We start from the raw sequence: 11,668 nt of genomic DNA, 5'->3' as shown, positions 1-11,668 counted from the left end.
AAACGCAAAGCTCTGTGGCGGACTTAAATATTTACAAGTTTTATTGAATTTATGAGTACAAAGAAAAAGTCAAAGACTCGCGTCCGTGTTTCTCTTGTAGCATGATTTCATTCCCCAGTGATGATGAGCCGCTAGTCGACTCACCGCGACAACAATCATAAAGTCATAAGTCGGAACTACGTTTAGATGAACCAAGAAAACGATAGCTGTCCACGGATCGAAATCCCCCGGTTCTGGATGGCAAGCCTGGTCCGGGAGCAATTCGCATCCTTCTGATAACCACGTGTAATAATACAATCATCTCTCCAACCGTCCTCTCAAAGCGCTTCCCTTAATGAATTTCGGAAAGAAAGGAGAAAAAAGTCAAGGAAGGTCTTCTCGCGACGAATCTGCTGTCAAAGCCTACCGAGAGAGCGGGCCACACGCGGATTATCAAGCGTGCGTCATTGGTCAAGTAGGGATGAACCCTCTCAGTCAGAGATGAGCTAGGTAGTTTGTCATCGCCGAAAATTTTAATCAACGATGTGATCGACGGGGGCACCGGATTCGTAGCGACGCCAAATCTTCTCGAAGAGGTCTTCCAAATTCCTTGTGTAGTTTTTCACATCGAACAAGGGCGACTCGTTCTTCTGCTGCCAAACTTTTGCTCGGATGAGTTTGAGATACTGTTGGTCGGTCCCGAGCCGAATAGCGATGTTTTCATAATCCTTGCGATCTTTCGCTATGAGTTCCGGACAGCCCAGACACGTCAGCTGTGAGGAGGCCACTCGGGACGCGAGCGACTCGAGGGGTAGGGTCACCATCGGGGTTCCGGCCCACAGAACGTCCATACCGGTCGTGTGGCCGTTGCATAGAGGAGTATCGAGACACACGTCGGCGAGTTGACCTCTGCGAACGTGTTCTTCTTTGGCGGCAACATTGGAGAAGATAACTCGATTCTTCTCCAGACCGGCCGCGATGACCTGCGCCAGGATCTGCTGTTCGCCCACAGCGGGGAAACGAAGCAGCCATAGCACGGAGTTTGGCACTGCTTTGAGAATGTTGATCCACATCTGCAGGGTGTCGGGATCGATTTTGTAGAGCTGATTGAAATTGCAGTAGACGATCGCATCCTCGGGCAGCTCGTACTGCTGTCGCGTGGTCACCAAAATGCTGCTCGGAGCCTCTTCTCCCGTCGCTTCTCTCGGGTTGGCTGTCGCAGCCGCCCCGCTCTGTAGAACAACACCGTCCACGTCGGCGGCTTCTTCGGTTCCAGCGAGGACCTGTCTCAGACTCGCTGACGTGGTCGGAGGCAGATCGATCACCGTTTTCACAACTTCGACAACAGTCGACGTCGGCATGGTGGAGGCTGTCGTCACGGTCGATACGACGGCGACCTCGGTGATTTTCTTGACGTCGACCTTCTCGATGATCGGTGTCAGGTCCGTGGCGTTCACCACGCTCACGTTGTCTTTCACCTCGGGATTATTGATGATTACCCGCTCGATCAGATGCGGGAACATCTGCTTGTGGTCGCCGACGAAAAACGTATCTTTCATGTAGGCCAATTTCTCGGTGTAGTGGTCGGCTACGCAGAGAGGCGACGTCACTTCGTCCGTGATAATATAATCCATGTAATCCGCGCCCGACGTCCCGGGGTAGCCGAGCCACATCACCTGGAGGGGCGCGGGCTTCAGGGCGAAAATCTCGTTTCGTGCGCCCTTCGTGTATCCGTTCATGTTGACAAGAATGTGTATGCCGTCGTTGTATATTCTCTCGGCCATCGCGCCCACACAATTCATGCTGCTGAAGTCCACGAAGTGCTCGGAGCCTTTGGCGATTTTCGAACGGAAAGACGTGCCGTCGTCCGCCGAAAGCGCGTAGCAGAAAAGCTCGATCCGGGATTTGTCGTGCATCCCCGGAATACTTTGCATGAGATGCGAGGTAGGGTGGTTCCCGAAGTCGGAACTGACGTATCCCACGCGGAGCCTCTCACGAGCTTTCAACTTTAGAGGATGATTGTACGGCTCCTTGTGGAGCATCTGTATCTGCGGAGGAAAACGAAATTTGAGCGTGAGCGGGTTTCCGACGCGTGGAAGCGTTTAGATCGAATACATTATACAATGTAGATCCTCGAGAACAGAGAGGCTTCAAAACGCGAACCTTTTCGTAGCAGAGGTTCGCATGTCTCGCAGCTATTCCTTTCCTCTGCTCGTGAGTCAACGGGTACAGCATCGAGTGATGAGGATGCACTGAGGGCAATCTGCCTTTCTCGAGTTGATCCGCCACGATGGCGACCAGCTTTTTCATCCGTTCGCCGTAACCTGACCAGTCGCAGATGATCTGAAGGCAATGCGCCAAATTGCAGTACGCGTCCGGAAACTCGGGTTTCAATCGGAGTGCGGTGCGGTAGCTCTGGATCGCTTCGGGGATGTTGCCCGAGTCCTTGTGGATCGAGGCCAAATTCGAATGGGCATCGGCGAAGGCGGGGTTGATGGTGATCGCCCTCGAGTAGCACTGCATCGCCCCCTGGATATCGCCCAGCTCTTTCAGGGTATTGCCCATGTTCGAGTAGGCGTCAGCGAACGTCGGCGATATACGGATAGCTTCCCGGTAGTGCATTAGGGCCTCGTTGAGTTTTCCCTGCTGCTGTAGCACCGACGCGAGGTTGCTGTGTGCGGCGGCGAATTCCGGATAGACGTCCAGGGCTTTCGCGTAGAGCTTCGTTGCGTCTTCGATTTGGCCCTGTTCCCGTTTGATATTCGCGAGATTGTTGAGCGAGTCTGCGTGACTCGGCATCAGTCGAAGAGCAGTGTTGTAGCATTTTTCCGATTCCTGAACGTGGCCTTTTTCTTTCAGGGCGTTCGCCAAGTTACAATAAGCATCCGGGAAATTCGGCTGCAGCTCGATAGCCCTCTTGTAGGTCTCTATGGCCATGTCGATTAGTCTGAATGAGAGAAAACGAGAGATTGTCAGAGCTCTGCCCGGTCGGCTAAGAATTCCTCGTTTTGTCCACCTCGAAAGTCACTCACCCCTGTTCGTAGTAGACACAAGCGAGGTTTCCGTGTACCACCGCGTTGTTCGGCGACAACGATAGCGCCCGGAGATAGGCCGCCACGGCTCGGTCGAAGATCCTAGCCTCTTTCAGCACGTTGCCAAGATTGATGTACGCATCAAGGAAATGCGGGTCGAGCGCCACCGCCTGCAGACGAAAATTCCAGTTGATGTCCGACGTGTCCGTCGGAATTATACCTTAATCGAATAATGATCAGGCCGCAAGCGGCTACGTCGCCCGGGTCGGGGTACATACCTTCTCAAAGTGATGTATCGCAAGCCAGACTTCGCCTTGGCTGTTGAACACACAGCCCAGGTTGCTCCAAGCAACGGCGAAAGTCGGACACGTCTCTATGGCTTTGAGATAGCACGCCTGGATTGAAATGAATTCATTAGACAACGCTCAGAGAATGGAACGCGGCGCGAGCATCAGGCACCTGAATAAGTTTCGCAGCGCTGTCAAAGGGGTTCTCATCGGTGTCCCCGGCGTGAGGAGCAGGACCCAATGCCGTATCTCCGAGTCAGAGCGCGTGGCCAACGGTCACTGCTCAACTCTTTGGGACGCTCGTTCATTTCAGCGCGAATGAACGAGTTGCGTATGCGCTGCGCGGAGGGGGGAACGTTCGCAGCGCGGTTCGCGGCGCCTCACCTGAATTAGTTTTCTCTCGATCGAGAGACGACGTTTCTGACTAGCTTTCTCGAGTCAAAGCCAGCCAGCCAATATCTAGTGATTGTGTTGCCAAGTCATTTTCTATCTGTCTGTGATCGTACAAACGGTCGCTCCGAGTGAGAGAGTCAACGAGGGTTCGGATTCCAGGATAACCCCGTGGAATGAGCCCGCCCGCTGACTTTCTCAACTCCGTCCACTCACTCCAGAGATACCTAACACCGCTTGCCGTAACAGGCCTTCCATGGATCTGCGTCGTCGTTTCAGCTTCGTTCGCTCCGAAGTGAAATGGCGATTTATCTCAAGATCCGTGCAAACTCTCGTTCTCCTCCGTGTCGGTCTTGTTTGCGAGGAGATTCGCGCGGGTCTCGGAATTCTGTGGACGACGGGGAAGGATTCAAGGAGGTCCTATCAAACAATCAGCTGTCGTCAAAAGAACTCCTGAGTCGGCCGGCAGCTCTCCATGTTACAGCGCTTGAGTGAAAACCGCGATGTGTGATCTGTTTTCAGTATTTTGATGTATATACAACTTAAATACGATAAAAGTAACGCAAAGCATGTTTCGATTGCTTCACTCTAAATCATTGAGCTAAGAGGTTTCGCAGATGAACTTTGAATTTCTCAAGATACAATTGGCAACAATCACCCGCTTATCCGAAAACCAACAAAGAGAAGAGGTAGAATCCGCCACGACTATCTAGTTTTCGCTTGCCTTTTGCACTGTCGTAGATCATTTCAGGGAGTCATCTGATAGTCAAACCGTTGGTCGGCATCTCTGCTCGTCCCGGAGCTCTCTGAATACGTTGTCAGCACTGAATGACGTCGTACCACCGAAGCGTCTCTGCTAAAGATCACCTCGGCCATAACGCACAGCGGCGGGCTCGATTTGCGACGAGCGGATCGGGCTGTTGTAATGGAGTAACCACCTAATGTCTTTCCAGATAATCACCTAAATAGAGTTCTTACGGATGCTAAACAACTTCGAAGAGACCACTGCAGCGAAGCACACCGTGTATATCGGTAAAAATTCTCCCGCGACGAGAGGAAGGTCGATTGGGATCATGGCGAGGAAATTCAATTATTAAATTCTGTTGGTGCTAGAATGCGAGAGGTCTCATCGGAGTCATTCCGTGTACATTTGCCATAGAGGTCTGACTCGACAATGTAATTAGGTTTCGGGATTTCATGGTCGAATTCCTCGAGTTTCCAGAGGCCTCCTTGAAATGTCAGAAGCAGGACACCAGCCAAGATCTAGGGAATCCAGATCGGAAAAGTACGTAGCGTCGAAGCGGGTCAAGCCCAGAGTCTCGTCTTATGACATTTCATGGACGTCGCTCTCCCCCTGAGTAATTCTTGACACTTCTCCTTCCCTCGCCGAGTCTCATGTTCCTCGGTATAGTTTGTCTGAGCGTGTCACTCCCGGTCGCGGTTCCAGACGATTCACTGAAACCTGATCACAAAGCAACGCACGATTGCATGTACCCCACCTCGATGAGCGAACACGATTTCCACAAACTGCCTAAAACCTGGAGGAGCTCTTTCCAACTCGCCGCTACGCTAAGCTCAGACATCGAACGCATGATTCAACGTCCTCGTTTCGACGGTTCCTAAGAGCCGGAAATACCCGCTCTCCGTCAGAGCCTCGAAATTCGCCGCCACTGCTGCCGCCGCCGCGTCCGCTACCGCTCACTTCCGTGAGATTCTCGGAAAAGTTGACGGGCTCGTGCTCTGTCATGGAGCTTGCCGCTTCGCCCGCCTGCTTCGTCGCCCGCTCGCTTGCCGCCTCCGCATCGCCGCGCCTAATCGCGAATATTTGCCGCCAATTTTCAAAGCCGCTGCACGAATTCTGAGCCGCGACGACGATCGACGAGGGACCAGTCTCGGAATTCAATCGTACACTGCGAGATATTTCGAGATGAGCTACTGCCGAACTCTGCGCGAAATTCCCATCCGGTCCGTCGTCGAACTCGTTTGATTCGTGGTTTATCATGCACGCTGCGCGAGCTCCCCAAGGTTCTTCGCGAGATTTTCGTGAGACAAGAGAGATCGAAAAACCCAATCGAGCGTTCCCGTGGGAACCTCGACATCTAGATTCTGAAATTCGATCGATGGGAAATTCGTACGGGATGGAAAGTCCTTGAGACCGTGTTCGCCCATTTGAGGATGGAGGTGACATCCACAAGCTCAACTCACCTTCGCCTCGTCAAGTCTACTTAACGCTTTGAGAAGGTTCCCGAGATCCGATCGAACACAATAAAGGTCCTTGAAAGAAAGAAATATCCGAGTCAACCGATGAGGAACCATGAGGAGCTTTAGGATCGCAGGAAATCCTCAGCAGGTATATCCGCGGAAGGATCAGGAATCCGCGGAAAGGAATGCCCAACTTACCGGATTGTACTGCAAGGCACTGATATACGCTTGAACGGCCTGTTCCATGTCTCCTGCCGCGACTAGAGCGGCCGCCAGGTTTATGTAGCCGTCGATGAAGTCGGGTTTCAATCGTACGGCTTGACGATAGTTATCCAAAGCTTCTTGCAGATGGCCACGCTCTTTCAGAACGTTCCCGAGGTTCGAATACGCTTCAGCTAGTAGAGGGTTCTGTTTGATAGCCAATGTGCTGAACTGAGCAGATCTGCGAACGAGAGCATGCGCTATTATCACGGGTTCGAGAGGAATGCTCACTCGGCGCACGGTTCGCTCGATCCGGCTCTTATCCGAACAGAATCGAGATGGAGTGTTCCGGCCGGGAAACGGCATGGGACCTTAGGCTCCGCCGTTCGGGTTCGAGCTCGGAATATCCGTCAGTTCTCCAATGAATAATAATTGGAAGCTGTTCGAGCTTCGCCGACACTCACTTATCAAGCCTCCTGCACTGGAAATGTATGCTGCTGAGAAGAAGGAGGACCCCCGTGTTGGTGGGATCTTGTCTCCACAGTTGCATGCAATGTCTTTCAGCATTTTCGTAGTCGCCTGATGTGTATTCTCTGTGAGCGAGTTCGGCTAATGCTGGAAAATAACAGAAGAGTGTGAGATACGGAATATCCCAAATCGACTGTGATCGAGAGGGACAATGGAGAGAGCCTCCTCCAAACATGCGCTCGATTCATCCACATTGATGTTTCTACGTAATCACGGCAAGGCATTGAGCAGCCAGCTGGACTGGGAAGCCCGTCCCAAGGTCAGGGTCGAATGCTTCGCCTTCGTCGGGTGGAAATTGCGGGACTTTTCTCCCCATCGATCACGTCGATGTTCGCCGCCACCACGCGCGAATTCTCGGGCCAACTACCCGATCAGTTCAATTATGCATCCCAGAACGTCCCTACTCACTCTGGAAAGCGGCAACGGAAGACGCCATCTCCGATCGGCTGCGTTTATGGCCGTTAGTCAGCTGGGCTGTAATAGGATTGTAGGTCTAAGTTCGTACGCCATCCGGGACGCGGCTGTGCGGACTTTTTCGAACGTTAGCTATCGCCGATGCAGGTCAATCCTCGCGTTGCTTGCCGAGAATTTGCTTCGGACTGAGGACTGCGAATCGCATGGCGTTCCATAGCAGGCAGAATGTCGGTTTGGAGCCGAGCTTTTGGCGATTCGCTGTCCCGTAGACTTCACTATCTGTGTGAACTCACCATTGGGAGATTCTGAGCTCAGAGAAGACATCCCCTATGCGATTAATATCCAGCAGCAGAGCAAGCATCCACTGCAGTCTCCTCTGGGAAGCTGCTGTGTGCACAAGCAATAACAACGCAGGCTAGCTCGCGTGCTCGTCTGCTCCAAGCTGCGGGAAAAATCGTCTGCGAAATTCGAACCCTCTACATTCTGTGTTGACGACGACGACGAAGAAGTTCCTGCCGCGGCTTTTTTGAGCATCGGGAGACGCGTCGCTACGGATCGACGATGAGGGCGGCGGCCGATGCGTAAGCACCGAGCAGTCGGACACCCATTAGTCAGAAAACAGGATTCATCCTGTTGAAGAAGCGGGACACTGATTAGAAGACACAAGCGAGCGGAAGCAGGGGCTCTGATTCGTCCTCGCTAGAATCGATAGAACAGGAGGCGGAATTCTGAATTTCCACGAATCCCCGATACGATCATGTTAGATGTTCGAATTGGGATTCGGATTAGTTCCTATGAAAGTCGAATACTGTACAGAGAAAAGTGATTGATTGGTCCAGTCGCGGTTCGGCAACAATCGGATACCTCGTGTGGTCCTGCTACGCGCCCGGATAGATCAGTACCGTTCATTTGACCGAATTCATATGACCGAAGCCATTTGACCGAAACCACTTGACCGAAGCCACTTGACCGAAGCCACTTGATCGAAGCCACTTGACCGAAGCCGTTTGACCGAATTTATGTGTTCGCTCAGCTCGCGTCACGCGGGAGTAACATAGGTAATCGAGTTCGAAAACTCGAGACTGATCTAGGCGAGCGTGATTTGATCGAGCTCACACCGTATTGGAACCCGGATGAGAGTTCCATCTGAGATCCAGCTGAACGTAACTGAGCCAACGCCTCGTGGCCTCGCGGAGTCAGAATCTTTGTAAGGCTCCGATCGGAAGCATTCGTTCGTAGAGAGGAGCGAAATGTGGTTGGATATGCGGAGCCGACGGGCTCACAGCTATAGTGTCGTAGTTTAAGGAATATTCGAGTGACGCTGAGGTGGTCGAGAAAGCCTTGACTGAGTGCGAGTGTGGGCAGCTTTCCTCCATGATTACGTCTAAGTTATTCCCGTAATTATTTTTGTACCAAGCACGCATCGGGAACACTCGTGTACCTTCGTTGCAGAACTCTAAGTGCCTCACAAAATGCGAGAATCGGTCTCGGAAAATTAGTTCATGCACAGAGCCCGAAAAAATTTGGATAGCGAAATAGCGGAACCGTCGCGCTCTCAGTGAAGTGGGAGTACTCCTATTCGGTCAAACGGCTTCGGTCAAGTGGATTCGGCCATGTGGCTTCGGTCAAGTAGATTCGGCCATGTGGCTTCGGTCAAAAGGCCTCGGTCGTATGGATTCGGTCAAGTGGCTTCGGTCATATGAATTCGGTCAACAGGGAAGTCACCTATGGAACGAGTCCAACGCGGTCGCTCCTCCTTCAAGCCGACAATGAGTCTTGCGTCCGGTGAACCCATGCTGGGGAGCTTCTCTCCGGAAAGTTGAATTCCTTCGAGGCTGAACCGATCCCACCGGACACGCCCGCCGACATGTGATTCCGGGGGAAAATAAGAGGAAAAACCATCGACGACCATCGGCAATCATTTATTGTAAGAGGAACTTATGGAGCGGGGCTCCGTATCTCACAGTATCTCTTGATGTAAAAGTTCACGAATAGAATCAGGCCCACAAAACCCTGTCCGGCGGCCAAGAGAGTGAGTGCGCGCGGATATCCGCAGTTGTAGAACAAGGGGATCGACATATGGGTATTCAGAATGAAGAATTGGATTATCTGTAGTTTCGTGAGATACCTCTTCCACCACAGGTACTTCTGAGTCCACGGTCCGAGGGCTGCGAGCCCATAGTATGTATACATGATGATGTGGATGAACGCGTTCATGCAGATTCCCAGCAGAATTTGGCCGTCGGTGCCGAAGTTCAGCCAAAGCCAGCCCGATAACACGACAAGCGTGTGATGAACCACATGGAGCATGGAGATGTGTTCGTACTTCTTTCGTAGGAGGAAGAAGATCGTGTCGATGAAGTCGGCCATCCGAACCAACACGTACCACCATGTCAGCTCCAAGATCTCCATCGAGTTCTTGTCGCTCGAGTAGGACACTCCCTGAAAATTCCAATAACTTGTTCAACTCATCGGATCTACCTTGTAGGCATGCATTGTTCAGATTTCCATTCTCTGTCAATTATTTCCCGCTGGACGAGAGGCGGAGGTTTAGTTATGGCTAGAGAAGGTCGCTCACCTGACAGAACCAACTGTAATATCCTCCTCCGTAGGATCTCTTCCAGTAGTTCCAGAAGAAGTACGCGTTAGTCAAGACCATGAAAGCATTATACGTAAGTATGTATGGCTTCAGTTGATAAGCCGGGCGGCTTTTCATGGATTTCGGTCCCTGGATCTTCACCACGTATAGGTAGAGGCCGATAAGCGGGAACACAAACTTATGGTCCGCGGACCAGCCCCATCCCTCTGTCCTTGGGTCACGAAGAGACCAAACATAATTGAAGTATTCAGTCAGACTCATATTTGAGGCAGGCTAATAGGCACAATGGTGATCACAGTCTGGAAAGTTTCAGCACCTCCTGCAATCCAAGATTTCGGTGTCACTCCTGCTCCTTCTTCAAATTCATTGCGAGCCCACGCTCAAAGCGAACGGGAAGAGATTAAAGTTAGTAAATTCATTCCTTGTCCCCGAACACGTGAATACTCGCCTGTGAAACCGACTTCAAAGTCGAACCATCTGCCAGAGACCGAAGAGTTGGGACAGACGGAGCAGCGAAGAGCACGCCTGAAGCTCGCGTGGAGATCCGGTGTCTCTACGAGAGTTCTTAAAAACTCTGGCCAGAGGAGGGTGTTCTCACTCTTGCCCTCTCGGGGCATCCCATCAGAGCAGGAGTCGTAGAGCGGCGTCCAAGGTTGGTGTCGAGACTCTGGGGTCGAACCCTCAGAGTAAATACAAGGAAGCGGCGTCACTTAGGAGGGGTGGATGATTCGCCGTCAGGGCTCAAGGCAACGCCGTTCGTTACGAAGAGAACTGAATCTCGATGACAGCGCCGATGACCCCACGTGTACATCGACCATCGAAGAGGAAAAATATGCTCTATAGCCCTTCCGAGCTTATAACCGGAAGATTATTATTCATAGAGAGATGGTCGCTCGGCTTCGTGATGTGACGACTCACGACGCTTTCTCCGAGCCTAAATCGTTAGCTACATCCCCAGGTCCATGTTTCCTCTGATGCCTCCTCCTATCTTCGGCAAAGGCGAAGCGAGCGGACAGGGAGGGGGCGGCGGGGCAGTCCACTCCGATGATCGAGGTTGCCCAATCAGAGTGCCAGAAAGCCGAATTTTCTTCAAGTTCACTTCTTTAGAATGAGGCTAATCTTGACTTCCACGTCGAATTGAAGATCCGGAAAATGTTCGGAAAAGAAAGCCGAGTCGAAATAGGGTTCCGGCTCGGGACTCGGAACTCGAGGAATCCGCCTCGGGTAGCATATTTCCACGCCACGCCACTGATCTCCTTCACTCGTCATCGAATCCATTTTCCTATTATCGGGAAACCCTGATGAGGATTCGTGCGAGCTCCTGACCGACTCAGCGCTGGCGGCCACGTTCTCCGTGTGTACAATACAGAGAACTTCTGAAATGAAAGCCGAAGCTCCCCGACGCCTGAAATAAGCAATCATTGGCGGGGTGTCTCCGGAAGTTCCCCGAAACCGCTGAAGAGAGTGATGAATGAGGTCCAATACTTCGCTGTCTAAGTCATCCAAGCTGCGTGGTTGTTTGGATTGCGGAACTCATCAGTGATTGCTGGGCTCGAGAGTCGAGAGTATCCGGGTCTGGCCTGCACAGTATTCATCAAAACAAACACTCGACGAGCCGCGCCATCGCATGAGTACTCCGATCAGTGGCATCATGAGCCGGATTACTCCAACGCGGCTCGACGGATATCAGCTCGATTTCGGCCGGAAAAACAGCTCTCCTCCGCTTAGGATTCGATACGCTAAGGATTGGACCTGAATATCCGGAGCTTTGTAGGGCACGAGCATACAATCCCAATACGACAAACATCATCGCATCTTCACTCATCGCCTCATTGCCGATCAATTGAGAGGGAACGTGCTATCGCCCGAGCCCAGCCAGTGGGAAGCACCATGGATCAGGACGCCGCATACCGGGCCCTGTATCCCTCCGGGTCCACCTCAGATAGCTCTATCGGGGTGTTCTGACGTCTACCCCTCCCTTGATTGCGATTCATCTCGAATTCTGGAGGGACGCTCTCTTAGTCCCTCCACAGAAA

The 11,668-nt window shown here is 52.2% G+C and overlaps 2 protein-coding genes across 2 annotated transcripts; both read right to left on the bottom strand.

Moving 5' to 3' along the window:
- Positions 1–29: 29 nt before the first annotated feature.
- On the bottom strand, positions 30–7,434 carry sxc (O-linked N-acetylglucosamine (GlcNAc) transferase sxc). The gene is made up of 9 exons (XM_018641826.1): positions 7,327–7,434; positions 7,028–7,093; positions 6,556–6,706; positions 6,089–6,332; positions 5,894–5,962; positions 3,290–3,406; positions 3,012–3,181; positions 2,143–2,926; positions 30–2,027 (listed from the first exon to the last, which is right to left on the bottom strand). Exons 1-9 carry the CDS (start codon positions 7,355–7,357, stop codon positions 513–515), a joined length of 3,147 nt encoding a protein of 1,048 aa, XP_018497342.1. The 5' UTR covers positions 7,358–7,434; the 3' UTR covers positions 30–512.
- A 1,503-nt stretch (positions 7,435–8,937) lies between these two features.
- On the bottom strand, positions 8,938–10,174 carry LOC100906627 (elongation of very long chain fatty acids protein 4). The gene is made up of 3 exons (XM_003738727.1): positions 10,081–10,174; positions 9,612–9,951; positions 8,938–9,475 (listed from the first exon to the last, which is right to left on the bottom strand). The coding sequence occupies exons 2-3, from the start codon at positions 9,891–9,893 to the stop codon at positions 8,972–8,974; spliced, it is 786 nt and encodes a 261-aa protein (XP_003738775.1). The 5' UTR covers positions 9,894–9,951; positions 10,081–10,174; the 3' UTR covers positions 8,938–8,971.
- Between the last annotated feature and the right edge of the window lie 1,494 nt (positions 10,175–11,668).

The sequence above is a fragment of the Galendromus occidentalis genome, unplaced genomic scaffold, assembly GCF_000255335.2.
Source record: "Galendromus occidentalis unplaced genomic scaffold, Mocc_1.1 scf7180000076319, whole genome shotgun sequence".
Lineage (NCBI taxonomy): Eukaryota > Metazoa > Arthropoda > Arachnida > Mesostigmata > Phytoseiidae > Galendromus > Galendromus occidentalis.
This window is presented reverse-complemented; position numbering and strand designations above follow the sequence as displayed.